General features: G+C 54.4%; 1 protein-coding gene across 3 annotated transcripts in view; it reads left to right on the forward strand.

Moving 5' to 3' along the window:
• Window positions 1-16115, forward strand: part of Cspg4 (chondroitin sulfate proteoglycan 4) — a 57240-nt gene that overhangs the window by 32187 nt on the left and 8938 nt on the right. For 2 of the 3 annotated variants that reach the window (XR_007343910.1, XR_007343911.1), the window contains 2 exons: window positions 1214-1397; window positions 1693-3909. Coding sequence is in view for 1 of the 3 variants with exons in the window: in XM_048793488.1 (XP_048649445.1) it covers window positions 1214-1397; window positions 1693-3527 (2019 nt within the window). In the remaining 2 variants the exon portion in view is untranslated. Of the gene's footprint in view, window positions 1-1213; window positions 1398-1692; window positions 3911-16115 lie in introns of those variants that run through there. The other variant, XM_048793488.1, reaches the window with a different exon arrangement.

Genomic DNA, 16115 nt, shown 5'->3' on the forward strand with positions numbered 1-16115 from the left:
AAGTTATTGCTACAATCCAGGCAGGAGATGTGGTGGTGAAGAACAGCCACAGAGGACTTCTGTGGTTCTTACTGAGACACTGATGAGTTGAGCTGCCATCATCTGTGGTGGGAGACTGGGAGGCAGGGCAGAGCAGGAGTCCAAATGATCTGTGAAGCTTGAGATATCCATTGGACATCCACATGGTACTGCTGAGGACTTGGGTAGAAATCTAAGTCTGGAGCCAGGTGTGGTGGGTCACACCTGTAATCCCAGCAGCTTGGGAGGCTGAAGCAGGAGGATCACAAGTTCAAAGCCAGCCTCAGCAACTTAGCAAGGCCCTAAGCAACTCAGTGAGACCCTGTCTCAAAAAACAAAAAGGGCTGGGGATGTGGCTTAGTGGTTAAAGCACTCCTGAGTTCATTCCCCACTACCAAAAAAAGAAAGAAAGAAAGAAATCTTTCTCAGGTCTCAGGTTCAGGCAAGAGCATTCTGGACTAGAGATATGGATCAGGGGTCTTTAGCAGAGCTGCTGTCTGAGGCCCTGCATCTGCTTGAAAGCACCAGGGAGTCTAGCAGGACAAAGGCCTCTCCATAAGACGCTGGAGAGAAGTAAAGAAACCATCAAGAGTCTGTGAGCTAGGAGGAGAACCCAGAGGGTAGAATGTCCCAGAAATCAACAGCTATCTTGGAGAAGGACTGCTCCATTGGTCAATGATGCCGAGCAGGTCCGTGAGGCCGGAGACCCTGCCCCTGGGTCTGACACCCCTGAACCCCCTGGTGCCCTTGGCAAAAACAAGTTTCGGATCACAGGCCTGAGTGGAGCGGCTGATCATGGGGGGGGGGGGCACTGATCCAATTGGAGAAAGAAGGGAGATTATAGAAGTGGTGTGTTTAGTAAGTCAGAGAGGAAGGGACCTGGTGGATCCCAAGGACTTGCAGTCGATGGGAGCACAGTTAGATGATGGCATTCCCCAGGGACTGAGAGCTGGGGATTGGCACAGCTGGTGGAACTGGGATAGGAACCCAGGCAGCTGAGCCCAGCCCTTTGCTGCCACCCAACTGCCTAATGGCGACCCCTGGGCTGGTGAGGCAGAGAGCAGAGTATACACGCACACAGGCCTGGGCACAGCTGGGAGAGCACAGAGTGAGGCTGGGCACTGGAGTATTGGGGAAACAGGAGTGCCCAGTGCCGGTGCCAGCCTGTAACCCCCAACAACGGTGTCTCCTTCAGGTATATGCTGGGAATGTCCTATATGAGCACGAGATGTCCCCTGAGCCCTTCTGGGAAGCCCATGATGCCATAGAGCTCCTGCTGTCCTCGCCCCCTGCTCCTGACATGGCTGCCACCCTCGCTGTGACTATCTCTTTTGAGGCCACCTGTCCTCAGCGTCTCACCCGCCTCTGGAGAAACAAAGGTGAGAAGCTGATGCCCTGGCAAGGTTGGGGCTGAAGGGAGAGGCCCCACGAGGAGGGCTACAGGACTGGTCAGCAGCTCCTATTACAGCTCCCCGAGATCTGGGAAGTTATAGGAAGGCTGGGTTGGGGGCTTTGTGATGGGGGGATAGAATCCTTGTCCCCCCAGGGCCCCCAGCCCAATTCTGGGGTACCTGGTCTGAAGGAAGGCACAACCTTGCCCTGGAGTCCCCCTTCTAGCCATCTGGGCTCTTCCCTCAGTGGACTGGACCTTCACAGCCTGTGTCCCACCCCCAGGTCTCTGGGTCTCTGAGGGCCAGCGGGCCAAGATCACCATCGCTGCTCTTGATGCCTCCAACCTCCTGGCCAGTGTCCCAGCATCCCAGCGCCCCGAGCATGACGTGCTGTTCCAGGTCACCCAGTTCCCCACCCGGGGCCAGCTGTTGGTGTCTGAGGAGCCCCTCCACGCCGGGAGGCCCCACTTCCTGCAGTCCGAGGTGGCTGCGGGACAGCTGGTGTATGCCCACGGTGGTGGGGGCACCCAGCAGGATGGCTTCCGCTTCCGTGCTCATCTCCAGGGGCCAGCTGGGGCCTCCGTAGTGGGACCCCAAACCTCAGAGGCCTTCAGCATCACCGTGCGGGATGTGAACGAGAGGCCTCCGCAGCCGCAGGCCTCCACGCCGCTGAGGCTCACGCGGGGCTCTCGCGCCCTGGTCTCCCGAGCCCAGCTGAGTGTGGTGGACCCAGACTCAGCTCCTGGGGAGATCGAGTATGAGGTGCAGAGGGCACCCCACAATGGCTTCCTGAGTCTGCTGGGGGGCAGCCCGGGGCCCACGACCCGCTTCACACAGGCCGACGTGGATGCGGGGCGACTGGCCTTTGTGGCCAATGGGAGCAGCGTGGCGGGAGTCTTCCAGCTGAGCATGTCTGATGGGGCCAGCCCGCCTCTGCCCATGACCCTGGCTGTGGACGTCTTGCCTTCTGCCATCCAGGTGCAGCCGCGAGCCCCCCTGGAGGTGCCCCAAGCCCTGGGGCGTTCCCCCCTGAGCCGGCAGCAGCTCCAGGTGGTTTCGGATCGGGAGGAGCCCGACGTGGCCTACCGCCTCACCCAGGGGCCGCAGTACGGGCACCTCCTGGTGGGCGGGCAGCCTGCCTCAGCCTTCAGCCAGCTCCAAGTGGACCAGGGCGAGGTGGTCTTTGCCTTCACCAACTTCTCCTCCTCTCAAGACCACTTCAAGGTCCTGGCGCTGGCCAGGGGCGTCAATGCATCAGCCACAGTGAATGTCACTGTGCGGGCTCTGCTGCACGTGTGGGCAGGTGGGCCGTGGCCCCAGGGTGCCACCCTACGCCTGGACTCCACCGTGCTGGATGCCGGCGAGCTGGCCAATCGCACGGGCAGCGTGCCCCGCTTCAGGCTTCTGGTGGGACCCCAGCATGGCCGCGTGGTCCGTGTGCCGCGGGCCAGGACGGAGCCCAGGAGCCGGCCACTTGTGGAGCACTTCACTCAGCAGGACCTGGAGGATGGCAGGCTGGGGCTCGAGGTGGGCAGGCCAGAGGGTAGGGTGCCTGGCCCAGCAGGGGACAGTCTCACTCTGGAACTATGGGCACGGGGTGTCCCACCTGCTGTGGCCTCCCTGGACTTTACTACCGAGCCTTATAATGCAGCCCGGCCCTACAGCGTGGCCCTGCTCAGTGTCCCTGAGGCTACTCAGACTGACTCAGGGGAGCCAGAGAGCATCTCTCCCACGGGTGAGCCAGGCCCGGCAGCATCCAGCCCTGTGCCCCCTGTGGCCAGGGGTGGCTTCCTGGGCTTCCTGGAGGCCAACATGTTCAGCATCATCATTCCTGTGTGCCTGGTCCTCCTGCTCCTGGCGCTCATCTTGCCCCTGCTCTTCTACCTCCGCAAACGCAACAAGACGGGCAAGCATGACGTCCAGATTCTGACTGCCAAACCCCGCAATGGCCTGGCCGGGGACACAGAGACTTTTCGCAAGGTAGAGCCAGGCCAGGCCATACCCCTCACAGCTGTGCCTGGACAGGGGTCCCCGCCAGGAGGCCAGCCTGACCCGGAGCTGCTGCAGTTCTGCCGGACACCCAACCCTGCCCTCAGGAATGGCCAATACTGGGTATGAGGCCTGGCCTGGGCCCAGATGCTGTTCGGGCCAGGGCCAGGCTTGCCCACACCCCAGACTCCATGGCTTCCATGCCCTGGTGCTGTCTGAGAATTCCCAGAGCAAGAGAGACCTGGAGGCGCCAGGGGTGGAGGGTGCTAGTGAACAGCCCCAAGGGTCCTGGACAGAGTGCAGTCAAGAGCTGGAACCTTCCTCAGCTACTCAGAAGCTAGAGAACTGCAGGGGCCCAGCAGGAGCAGGCAGGGAGTCAGCCCCCTGCCCTGGAGCTGCTTGGGGCTGTCAAAACCAGGGTGACCTCCTGGGTGGGTCAGGACTCTGGGTCCTGGGTCTGTGACGTTGGGTAAGTCACACCTGCCCCAGCTGCTAAGAGAGCAAGGAGAAGGTGGGGGGACCTTGGGGACCCTGAGGCGGGAACATGGCACACAGAACGAGGATGCGGGGGGCTGCCCCAGGTGCTTCCTCCCAACTCCCTGTGGACTTGAAAAGGAAGACTTCTGCTGCCTCCATCCTCCAACAGAAGGACCAAGGGTGCTTCTTCTTGAAGGTACAAGAAGCAGCAAAGACCCAAAAGAGCTAGATGTCCCTGTACTTGGTCTGTCATTTGGTTAGAAATGGGTCCTGAGACCTCTGAGCCATTCTGTGAGTTACCAAGGAGGCTCCACCCTCAGGCCCTTGCCCTTTAGAGGGTGTCACAGGGTTGGGGGCAATAGAAATGGATTCTGGATCCCAGGGGACATGTCTGGCCCTGAGAGTAGGTTGAAGTCATCAGAAGGGAAACGTGAGAGGTGTCTGAGTTCTGGGGAGAAATACGGAAGTCTTGGGGCCTGAGTACAGCTAGGTTTGGGGTAGAGAGCCCCAGCCAGCCTTTGGAAACTGACTTGCATCTGAGAACCAAAGTGACATCCTCCTGTACCCCAGAATCGATAACATTTGGTCCAGGAACTAAGGCAAGGGATGAGACTCCCTCCTCCCCACCATCCTGTCCCTGGACCACCCTCCCCTGATGCCCTTCATATCTCAGCACCCGGTTTCCTGGTTCTCCACTCTCAAGCTTCCTCCTTCCAAAGGATTGAGAGGTGACTGAGGTTCAGAGAGGGAAAGAGGGTTAACTAGAGCCACACAATAAAGTAGAAGGAAAGTACACAAGACCCCCAAGGCCTAGTGAGGCTCTTCTTGCTACACTGAAAAGCACTGTGCCCCAAGAAGAGTGACCAAGGCCTGTAGGCTTGGAGATGAGGTGGCCCCAGAGTGTCTCCACACCCTGAGCTTGCAGCCCTACCTTGGTTTATAAGCCTGGTTTTTCCGGCACCTCCAGGCAAAGGAGACCCTGCCAAGGGTGTCTCCACACCACACCCCATGCTCTCCTGCCCCTCTCTGAAGCTCAGGGCTAGATCCTCAGGGCCTTGATATCTGGGACCAGCCTCCACCCATGGTAACCAGTTTCCCTGGAAGTGTAAGCCGAGATGGGGTGACAGACCTGTCAGGCAGGATCTAGCCTCATCTCCAGTTTCCTCCAGAGAACACTCTATTCACACAGCCTGGCTTGCCCCACCCCCAGGGAGCTGGTGCTGGCTGACACCCTCCACTCCTCTCAGCCTGGACTGGACAGTGGGCTGGCCAGCAGCCCTGCCAGGACCTGAGAGGGGGTCTTTCACCGGCACACCAATGCTGGGAACTCAGTTTGCACGGGGGGCCTTTGTTGATGTTCAGATGTGCACCCAAAGCTTAGAGCAGGCGCCACTCACTGTATAAAATACCACATGATCCCCTTCCTCTAAGAAGCTGCTCCCCCATGGCATTGGAGACAGGAGCCAACCATTGTCCAAGTGTTAGGTATGTTTGGAAGCCTCTGGCCCTCGACTTCATATACACACATACAAACACATGTGCACTTGTGCATGCTTGGGTATGTGAACACAGGTTTGCTATGACTTTCAAACCCACAACATAGATCAATCCTGAACACACACATGCAGGTGCACACACAAACTTCAAAAGCATGTGCTCCTTGCCTGAGTGTCCACCCCCTGGTGCCTTCCAGATCTCTTGTCCCCACCTGTGTGTGCAGGAGGCCCTCCCACAGGCCCTGAAGCTAAGGGGACCAGGGTACCCTTTCCCATTAAGAGACCAAAGCTGACATCAGAGTTGGAAAGTGAACCCATGGATGTGGGGAGGGGTTTCCAGAGGAGCACAAAATCCCTGAGTCCCTAGCTTGGAGATGCTGCCTACCACTCTCGATAATTAGCACCTCTAAGGTGCTAAAGAAGGGGCTCCCTTTGAAGCCTTCTAGAAGCTGTCCCTTTAAGTGGGGTTGCCATGGCAGCTGTGGAATGCACTGAGCTGGAACACTCATCCTCCAGTAGGGAGCCAGAGAAGTGCTTCCCTCACCTCTCCACCCCAGCTTCCCCTGACCAACGGGAACTGCCAGGGCTGCTGGCATCTTCCTCTGGTCCCAGAAGATTCCGGATCTTAAAGAGATGGAGGTACCGGAGCAGACCTCCAGAGATCTCTGGGTGGGTCCTCCCATTCCTGGCCACAACATAAGAAGGAGGCCTGGCAAGTGGGTGGAAATGACATGGGCAACCAAACCCGCTGGACTTCCGCCCCCACCCCACACTAGGCCCTCTCCTACTTCTTGCTGCCCCTGCGTAGTGACTGCTAAGAGCAGTCAGACATTGGAAAGGCGTTTCGTGCCAAAAATATTGTGGGAGATTCAAATAGGAACAACCCAGCCCTTCTCGAGAGCCCCAGACGTTCCAACGGACAATTACCAAACTATGACGTGCGTTAACCCAGGGGTGTGAGCTGGACAGTGAGGGGAAAGCCCAGAGGGGGAAGCTAGCTAACTGTCCGCTCCTGCCTATCCTTAGAAAGCAACGGCCTTCCATAGAAGAGACAGCCATGCAGCAACTGAAACTGAGCACGCTTCATTTCCATCCTCAGTGTAAAAAATCACAGTATTTAAACTGACGGCTGCTGCCCTCATAAAAGGCACCACCTCCTCAGAGGGCCCCCTGTGGCCACCAGGATAGTAGTGGGTTATATCCTTCATATTTCAGATGTCTGAAGTAGCTCTACTAACAGAAGCAACCTTGGCTAGATTATCCAGTGACCAAAGGACTTTTGTACCCAAACCCAGCCTCACCTAAGAGCTGAAGGAGCTCCTGCTCCTCATCCTAAGAACTGCCACCTCAAAGCCTGAAGTTAATCCCAAAGCACCCTTCTGATGCCTTGTGTGGTCACAAAGGGCTCAAGTGACCCAGTTCCCAGGTCCTAAAGGCTCAAATGAGATGGATTGTCTGAGTTTTTGCTGCCCAAAGTGGGGTCCTTACACTGGCAGCACCAGCATTACTTGGGAGCCTGTTAGAAATGAAGAATTGAGCTGGGCATGGTGGTATACACCTGAATCCCAGTGACTTGGGAGGCTGAAGCAGGAGGATCACAAGTTTGAGGCCAGCCTCAACAATTTAATGAAACCCTGTCACAAAATAAAAAATTAAAAGGGATGGGGATGTAGCACAGTAAAAGAGTATTCCTGGTTTCAATCAAAAAAAGGAAAGAAAGGGAGGAAGGAAGGAAATATTGGGCTGGGGCTGTAGCTTGGTGGTAGAGTGTTTGCCTATTGCCTAACATGTGCAAGGCCTTAGGTTTAATCCCTAGCACTACAAAAAGAAAAGAAAAAGAAATAAGAATCTCAGGCCCTACCCCAGATGGCTGAGTCAGACTGCTTTAGCAAGGTCCCCAGGTGACTGGAATACACACTGCACAGGAGAGTCTGAGATCCATCGACCGAAGCCCTCCCATCAACCTCTAATTGGGGGATGGGAGAGGCAAAGACAGGACCGAGATCACACAGCCATTTAGTGGCAGAGCTGTCCCAGGGTTTTGTCCTCCACTTCATGCTACCATCTGTCCTTCCTCACACACTGTGAAGTCTCCATGTGCCAGGCCGACTTGGGGGATAGGGTTCTGATATGGGTCCCTGTTCCAGGACCTCCATGAGGACAGGAGAAGCACAGGAGGGCAGGCTGGCGGCCAAGTCCGGTCCAGCGGGGAGGGTCTGCAGGAAGCTGCCCACACCTACCCTTACCTCCCACAGTGCAGGAGCCCCCCACCACCCTGGTTTTGACCCTCCGGCTGGCCCTTCCCTCCCTGGACCCTCCCTGTCTTGGACCCACCTGTCAGAGGAAAGGACAAAGGGAACTGTCCAAAGTGACCAGTCAGTGCTCATGTGTCAGGGCCTCCCCTTGGAGGAGCCTCAATAACCAGCAGAGAGGGAGGAAGAAGCTCTTATGGGCTACTGCCCAGGCCTGGTTAGGAAGGAGGGAGTGGGCCACCCAGAGTTTTCACCTACAGAGAGTGGGAACCCAGGCTGCCATATTGACCTTTCTGTCCCAGGAAGGAAAGCCAGGCTGTGACCCCTGTGTGCTGCCCTGGTGCTGGGAGAGCCTGGAGCCAACTCCCCTCTGCTCCCAGAGGCTGAGCTCCTAGAGGCCCAGCCCCGCTCCCCTTAGAGAAAACATTGTCCACTTCATCAAGACATCTAGCCTGACCCGGCCACTGCTGTGCCCTGTGCTAGGTCCACAGCAGTTTCAGTCAACACCTATTGCCAGAATATGATGCTTCCTTTCCCACAGAGATGCCCTCCAGCCAAGAGGCTTCCGACCCCCCAGACTTTATCTCCCAAGTTCTCATTCTGCGTACCCTGGTCTCTCGCCACCCCCAGGGGTGCTGTCTAGACCCCGGCTGCTACTCTGGCACCAGAACTCTGCCAGAGCCCAGACGGACCCGGCCCCAAGCTCTGGATTCTAGAGGGCAGGCTTACTCTACCCCTCCCACAGACTCAGGGCTCACGACTCCCTCCCTCCCTCCTCCTCTTACTGCCCCCTCCTACTGGCTCGATCTGCTCCTAACCCCACAGGCAGAACATGGTCACAAATGTAGCTCACTGCATAGAAGCAAAGTTCATGAAGTGCAGCAGAAAAGGAGACAACCCCCCTTCAAGGCTGCTTGTCCCTCAAAGTTCTCTTGAAACCCTGATGAGCTGGGTTAGGCATTATGAGAAGTGGCACAGATGCATCCAGTACAGCTACGCTTGTGTGACACCNGGCCGCAGCTGCTCCCCAGAACTCCAGGTTTGAGATCCCAGTGCTGAGAGGCACCTCCTTGGCCACTAGGAAGGTTTCAAGCCCCCCACCCCCGGGGCGACTCAGCCCTGCCCGTGAATTGCTGTGACAGTCACTCCTCTCTAAGGAGACCTAAGTTTGGGACTCTGAGGAGCTCTGCAGGTCAGACTGAGAAGCTTCGTGGAGCCCTGGGCTGACGGGGAATAGCCCCAGGAAGACACCTGGTGCTGGACCTCCTGGGCATCCTCATTGCCCACTTTCCCCAACCACCTTTAAGATGCATGCCTGGTGTGAGGAGTGGGGCTCTGGTGAGTCCCTGGGGCAGACCCTGCACTCAGCTGCCCCCCCAGCTTGAGTGTTCCCTGTGGCTCAGAAGTCACCCTAGGAGGCTTATAAGCCAGCAGGATGGGACATGATCACCCCTCACACAAAAACAACCAAACTGTACCCAGCTGATGCTGCCTAGCTGTCTCAGTGGGAGGGGAGGCTGCCACTCTGCTGATGGGGACAGCATGGCCTCAGGGTAGCCAAGGAGGGACAGAGAGAAGAGCTCTCTGGGCCTCTAGAGGGCTGAGAATAGCCAATGCACACCTCCCTCCCTCCCCAGGCCTGGCAGAGAAAGAGCGAATGACTCCCTGGAGTGAGTCACGGGTTGGGTGGGAGGTGGGAGATGACGTCAGGGAGGAGGCATCCATTCAGCCACCAGCTGCTGTGGCGCCCCACGTGCACAGGCACACGTTTGCACAGCACTGCCACACGCAGCTGAGCACACAGTATGTGCAGACTCACGGACCCCGCAGCAAGCATGCAAACCAGACCTGCACACACACCCTCCCTGGAGACTGCAGATAGAGCCACACACTCCTGGAGTCACCTGCTATGATCCAGGCTCTGGGGACACAGCAGTGAGCAAGACACAAATGCCAGCTTCCCTGATGGCTGCTCTCCAGAAACGCATCTAAAACAATCACCTCTGGGGGGCTGGGGATGTGGCTCAAGCGGTAGCACGCTCGCCTGGCATGCGTGCGGCCCGGGTTCAATCCTCAGCACCACATACAAACAAAGATGTTGTGTCTGCCGAGAACTTAAATAAATAAATAAATAAATATTAAAAAAAAAAAAAAAAAACAATCACCTCTGTATGCTTGGGAGGCTGGGGCAGGAGGAATGCAAGTTTGAGGCCAGCCTCAGGAACTTAGCAAGGCCCCAAGCAAATTAGTAAGATCCTGTCTCAAAATAAAAAATAAAAAGGGCTGGGGATGTAGCTCAATGGTTAAGTGCCCCTGGGTTCAACACCTAGTACCAAAAAAGAAAAATAATAATAATACTCTTTGTACTGAAGTATATGCAGATGACATTAGGTGATGTCTGCAGTTTTCTGGAAAACAAGGGATATGGGAGAATAAAATATGAGCTCACTATTGATTATTATTGGAACTGAGGAATGGGCACACAAAGAACTGTATATGTTTCTCTATCTTTATGTCTGTTTGAAACTTTCCATAATAAGATGTTTAAAATACACACATGTGGGGCTGGGGTTGTAGCTCAGTTGGTATAGTGCTTGCCTAGCAAGTGGGAGGAACTGGGTTCGATCCTCAGCACCACATAAAAATAAATAAATAAAATGAAGGTATTGTGTCCATCTACAACTAAAAAAAAATTTAAATACACACACGTATGTAATTGACAGTTGGTAATAAGTGAAATGAATAAAAATAAAGCAAGGTAAAGGGACAGAGGGACTGGGAAGGCTCCTTAGATAGCATGGTCAAGGGAGACTTCTCCAAGTGACATTTAAGCAGAGACCTGAGTTAACTGAGTTGCAAATTGCATGCTCCCTGAGAGGAAGGACATTCCAGACAGAGGGAACAGCAAATGCTAAGGTCTTCAGATGTCAGCAAACATGGCAGAGGAAACGGCAAGCAGACAAGCCTGTCTGGAGTTCCAAAACCAAAGAGAAGAGGGGTCCAAGGTGAGATCAGATCAGGGCCTTGTGGGCTGAGGGAGGAGTTTGGAGTTTGAAAGACCCCATCCTAAGTATGGAGAAACACAGTCTGATTTAGAATACGATTTTTTTAAATATTTTTTAGTTGTAGATGGACACAATATTTTTATTTTATTTGTTTGCTTGTTTGGTTGGTTGGTTATGAGGTGCTGAGGATAGAACCCAGTGCCTCATGCAGGCAAGGCAAGTGCTCAACCACTGAGCCACAACCCCAGCCCCATAGAATATGATTTGAAAAGACCACACTGACCAGACACAGTGGCACACACCCATAATTCCAGCTAATCAGAAGATGGAGACAGGAGGATGGCAAATTTGAGGCCATCAATTTAGTGAGACCATGTCTCAAAACATTAAAAAAAAAAAAGGACTGAGGATGTAGCTCAATGGTGTAGTGCCCTGAGTTCAATCCCGAATACCCAAACAAAAGGTCCTACTGGACCACCAGGGGATGGGAAGGAGCAGAGAGCAGTTTAGGGGTTTCTGCACTAGACCAGGCAAGCACAGTGACAGCTTGTGCCCCAGTGGTGAAAGGGTCAGATTTTGGATCTCTCTCTCTCTCCCCAGCTTCTCTCTCTAGCAGGGATTGAACCCAGGGACATTCTATCACTGAGCTACACCCCCAGCCCTTTTTATTTTTATTTTTTTAATATTTAATTTACATTTTAGTTTTTGGCAGACACAACATCTTTGTTTGTATGTGGTGCTGAGGATCGAACCCGGGCTGCACCCATGCCAGGAGAGCGCGCTACCACTTGAGCCACATTCCCAGCCCCCCTTTTTATTTTTTATTTTGAGACAGGGTTTTGCTTAGTTGCTTAGGACCTCAGTAAGTTGCTGAGGCTGACCTTGAACTTGTGATCCTCCTGCTTCAGCCACCCAAGTTACTGAGATCACAGGTGTGCCTGGCTTGGGTTCTCTTTTGAGGCGCTAACAAGCTTTGCTTATGAATGTGGTGAGGAGTGGGAGAAAAAGAAAAAGAAACTAAGCATGATTCCAACCCTGGGCCAGGCTGAGAGGTGTTGCTTTTCCAAGCTGGAAAACACAAGGATATGCTTGTGCTGTCAAAGGACAATAAGCACCAAGTGTCACTGCAGGGAAATACACACAGGTGGACACACGGACAGCAACCACACAGGATACACATACTCCAGGTACGAGGCACAAACACAGACCCCATCACTGCACCTCTGCCTGCCCCTTACTCCATGGAAGCCCCAGAGCCAGAGGCCTTCTCCCCTCCCTCACTCAGTCCCAGCACCCGCTAGACCACCATCAGCATTTCCTAAGGGTTCTCACTGTCCCGTCTTGACCCCTGGAGAAAAGATGCTCCTAACAATTCTTCATAGAGACTAGAGTCCTATTCCTGCCCCCGTTCACTGTTCCTGTCCTCCTCTGTCCAGCCCCCTCCTAAAGCCTGCTCCCATACCTCTTTCTGAGACCCCTACAGAAAATTATCACTCAGCCTGACATGGTGGCACACACCTGTAATCCCAGCAGCTCCAGAGGCTGAAGCAGGGGGATTGTAAATTCAAGGTCAGCTTTGGCAACTTAGCAAGACCCCAGCAACTTACTGTGAACTTATCTTAAAATTTTAAAAGATTTAAAAAGACTGGGGAGGTAGCTCAGTGGTAAAATCCTCCTGGGTTCCATCCCCAGTACCGAAAATAAAAAAAGAAAGAAAGAAAATGATTATTCAACAAATATTTGCTCAGCATTCTCTGTGGGCCAAGCTCTTTGCCTTCCACCTACTGACAGGAGGGCATAGCCATCTCCACCCAATACCTGCCACCCACCCCCACCTGTCCTGTGGCCACCTGCCCCTCTCCTTCCCCATTCTTCTCTATTCCCAGCACCCCTGCTTTCGTTCTGAGATAGGACAGTGGCCCTACTCTTGCCCAGTTCCACCAGCCTTGGAAAGGGCATGGCTCTGGTGCAGGAAGACCTCGGCCTGGGCCTGCCCAGGGCAGCTGCTCAATCTCACACGCTCGCCTGACTCAGGGCCTCTGAGCCACTGTCTGCTGGAGAATGTTAGCCAGAGGCATTCTTACTTTCCAGACGTCGTGGGCCATGAGATAACTCATGGTAGGCCCTTTGCCCAAGGCCCAGCACACCTCTCTGGCTTTGAGAATGCTGAACAGCAAAGAAAGGGCTCACACTCATGAACCTGGTCACAAATGAGCACCATCACTGGAGTGGTGTTGGGGGAACTGAGGCTGAGCGGTGTGACCTTGCCTTAGATCACCTGGTGACTCCATTAATGGAAGGCCTGGGTTGTGAGCCTGGATCTCTTAATTCCTGGGCATGCATTAGTGATATGTAACAGTCAGCGGCCCTATGGGCCCTTCCGCCCAGACCAATGAATCCCGTGACAGCCAGGAGATTGTTTCCCATGGAGACTGTGACAACATGGGGCAGAGCTCAAGATCTGGGGGCAGATGAGGGCTTGGCCCCAGCCCGGCCCCCCGTCCGCCATCTGTGGCTTTCCAGGGGTGCCAGATTCTTGCCTCTGCAATGAGTTGAACTTGCTCTAGCTCTGGGCGAGGCTGATAATCCCAGCCACTCCTCGCTGAGCACTTACTATGTGGGCACTACCCAGCTGTTGCTTTTCATTCATGGAACCCTCCCAACAGCCACGTGGACCTCCACGATACAAATGGGCAAAAGGAAGCATGAGCAGTTAAGAACATCCCTGCAGCAAGTGCGCATGGGAGGATTTGCACTTGGCTCAGCCACTCTGTGGTCCTGCCTCTATGGTGGAGGCAAAGGAGTGGGGCCTGTTGCTATCAGGGGGAGAGCAGGGCTACGGATGGAGCCTCATACCATCCCTACCCAGGGCCCTCCTGCCAAAAGACAGCAAGGGGGTTTGGGTCAGTCCAAAAGAGGCTCCAAGGGCCTCCACACTCCAGCCATCTTCCAACTCCTGCCCCAGACATTGGCCATTTGCCTCTCAGCACAGGTGGCCCAGGCCTAACCAGTGTCCACCAGGGGCTGCAATGGGGGAGCAGAGGAACCCCAGAGAGGTCGGGAGGTCCAGGACTTACACCCCTTCCCCAGGTAGAGCCCCTAAGATGCAGCCAGATGCCAGATGGCAAGAGGATGCCCAGGGTGTCTAAGCAGCCCAGAGCTCCCTGCACTTGTGAGGTGGCAGCTGTGGAATCATGACCACAAGCCACAGAGGGGACCACAGGCCACAGAAGGGACCTTTGCCAAGAGGGAAGATGATCAGAGAGCCCAGGACACACCACAGGGCCAGTGCCAAGGTCTAGCTCTGCAAGAATCAGCCTATAACGTTTGCAGCTGGGGGTGGAGGGTAGGGTGGAAAAGAAAAGAGGAAAAAAAAGTCAAAATCAAAATCAATAAATTTTAATTAATATCTACAAGAAAATACATTGTCGAGGGGTAAACGGAACCCCTTCATGTGGAGTGAAGGCAGATTTGAATATGCGGGATTCAGCCTCTGAAAATCAAAATCGGGGGGCCTTCCTAAGGTCTCCACACATGCCATCCCTGAAACTTACATGCAACCTGGAGGGAAGGAGGCCTCCCCAAATAATAATAATAATAATAATAATAATTATTATTATTATTATTATTATTATTATGTGAAAAGCCTATTACCATTCCGCTCTGCACCTTCAAAACTCCCCCAAATTACTTGAGATTACTTTTCTTTTTCTTTTTTTTTTTTGAAAGAGAGAGGGGGAGAGAGGGAGAATTTTAATATTTATTTTTTATTTTTCGGCAGACAACATCTTTGTTTGTATGTGGTGCTGAGGATCGAACCCGGGCCGCACGCGAGCCAGGCGAGCGTGCTACCGCTTGAGCCACATCCCCAGCCCATGAGATTATTTTTCTACCATGTGTAGGTGGGGTGGGGAGCAAAAGAGAAATTTAGGGCAGACTAGAAAAATGAAGTTCTGCTCCTCACACGTGTTTCTTTGTAAACGGAGCTTTTGAGTCACTGTGGATGTCACCGTGCAGTGCTGTCCTCAGTCTTTTCTCCCTGGGGACTGCTGAGACTCGCCCTACCCTCCAACCCCCCTTCACACTCTAACAGTTGGTTCACTGGCCTCCCAATCTTTCTGACCTCCAGAGCAGAGGACCTGCCAATTAATTTGTCAATGCAGCTTTAAGGAATGGAGTCAGAGAGCTGGGTTTGAGACCAGCCCTCCGGGGCCTTGCTGTGTGATCCTAGGAGGGTCCTGTCCCCCCTCTGCCAAGTCTGTCTCTGTAAGATGGAATGGAGATGCTGACCTGGGCTGGTGTGTAGGTGCAGGAGGCCACCGCCACATGAGACGCTGCTTTTTATACAAACTGGACTGCTTTGGGCTTGGGGTTTGATTAATAAAAGCAAACCAGGAGAGAAAGGTTTGAACCACGTGGCTGGGTGTCGGAATCAGCCCCTCTGGGGTACGCCTGGGGGAGGTGAATTTTGATCCCCCCCAGTCTTCTTGCCAGGACTCACCGTCTCCTCTTGCCTCAGCCCCCACTGGTGGGGAAGCAGGTTGGCGTGGGTGGGGAGCTTCGAGGGCTTGGCTCCTGGAGGCCTGAGTCAGCGGGCAGGCGGGCAGGGTGGGGTGGCCCAGTCCTCACATGCTCGGGAGGACTTGACGCAGGAATGTTCCTCCCGCCCAGGCACAGGCCCTGCCCACGGCATCCTGGCCCCTGCTCTCGTGGACACTAAGCTCAGCTCGAGTTGGAAAGATGGAAGATGGCTGGAACTTTGTTAGGAGGGTTCAGCCAGGAGCCTGCTGATCAGCCTGGCTGTGAGGTTGGCCCAGGGTGGTTAGGGCCAGGCCACAGAGCCAGGAGCATCCCCCACCCTGGTGGATGAGGTAGCCAGCTACCACCAGAGTTCATTAGGCCTCAGGGTCACTGTCTGCAATGAGTTGAACTTGATGCCACCTGTTCATCCCAACTACACACCCAGATGTCTCAGGGTGTGCGCAGAACGTGGTACTTGTAACTTCCTCTATTCTTCCTCAGAGACAACCCCCCTTCAAGGCTGCTTGTCCCTCAAAGTTCTCTTGAAACCCTGATGAGCTGGGTTAGGCATTATGAGAAGTGGCACAGATGCATCCAGTACAGCTACGCTTGTGTGACACCTTTACACCTTTGTTATGTCCACGTGTGACTTATGTGTATCACGGTGTAAGGACAGGACTATGCACACAGAACTGTGGTGTGGCTACATGTGACAAAGTGGTGGAGACAGATGCTGTTAATTGCATGTGAGGCCATGGCTATGAGCATGTGGCAGGTGTGGAGGTGTGGCTGGGAGGCAACTCTGGGAGCAAACGGGCACACGTGTCTGTGGCCAGGTGTGGTGTGGTGGGCAGGTGGTGTGACCACATGCAGCTGTGTCTGCTTTGGGCTGTGTGTCTGCCACTGAGTGGCTCTGTGACTGCATGGATGTGTGGATGACCATGTGGCTCTGCCACGGGGCTGCCA

Source organism: Marmota marmota, unplaced genomic scaffold, assembly GCF_001458135.2.
Source record: "Marmota marmota marmota unplaced genomic scaffold, marMar, whole genome shotgun sequence".
Taxonomy (NCBI): domain Eukaryota; kingdom Metazoa; phylum Chordata; class Mammalia; order Rodentia; family Sciuridae; genus Marmota; species Marmota marmota.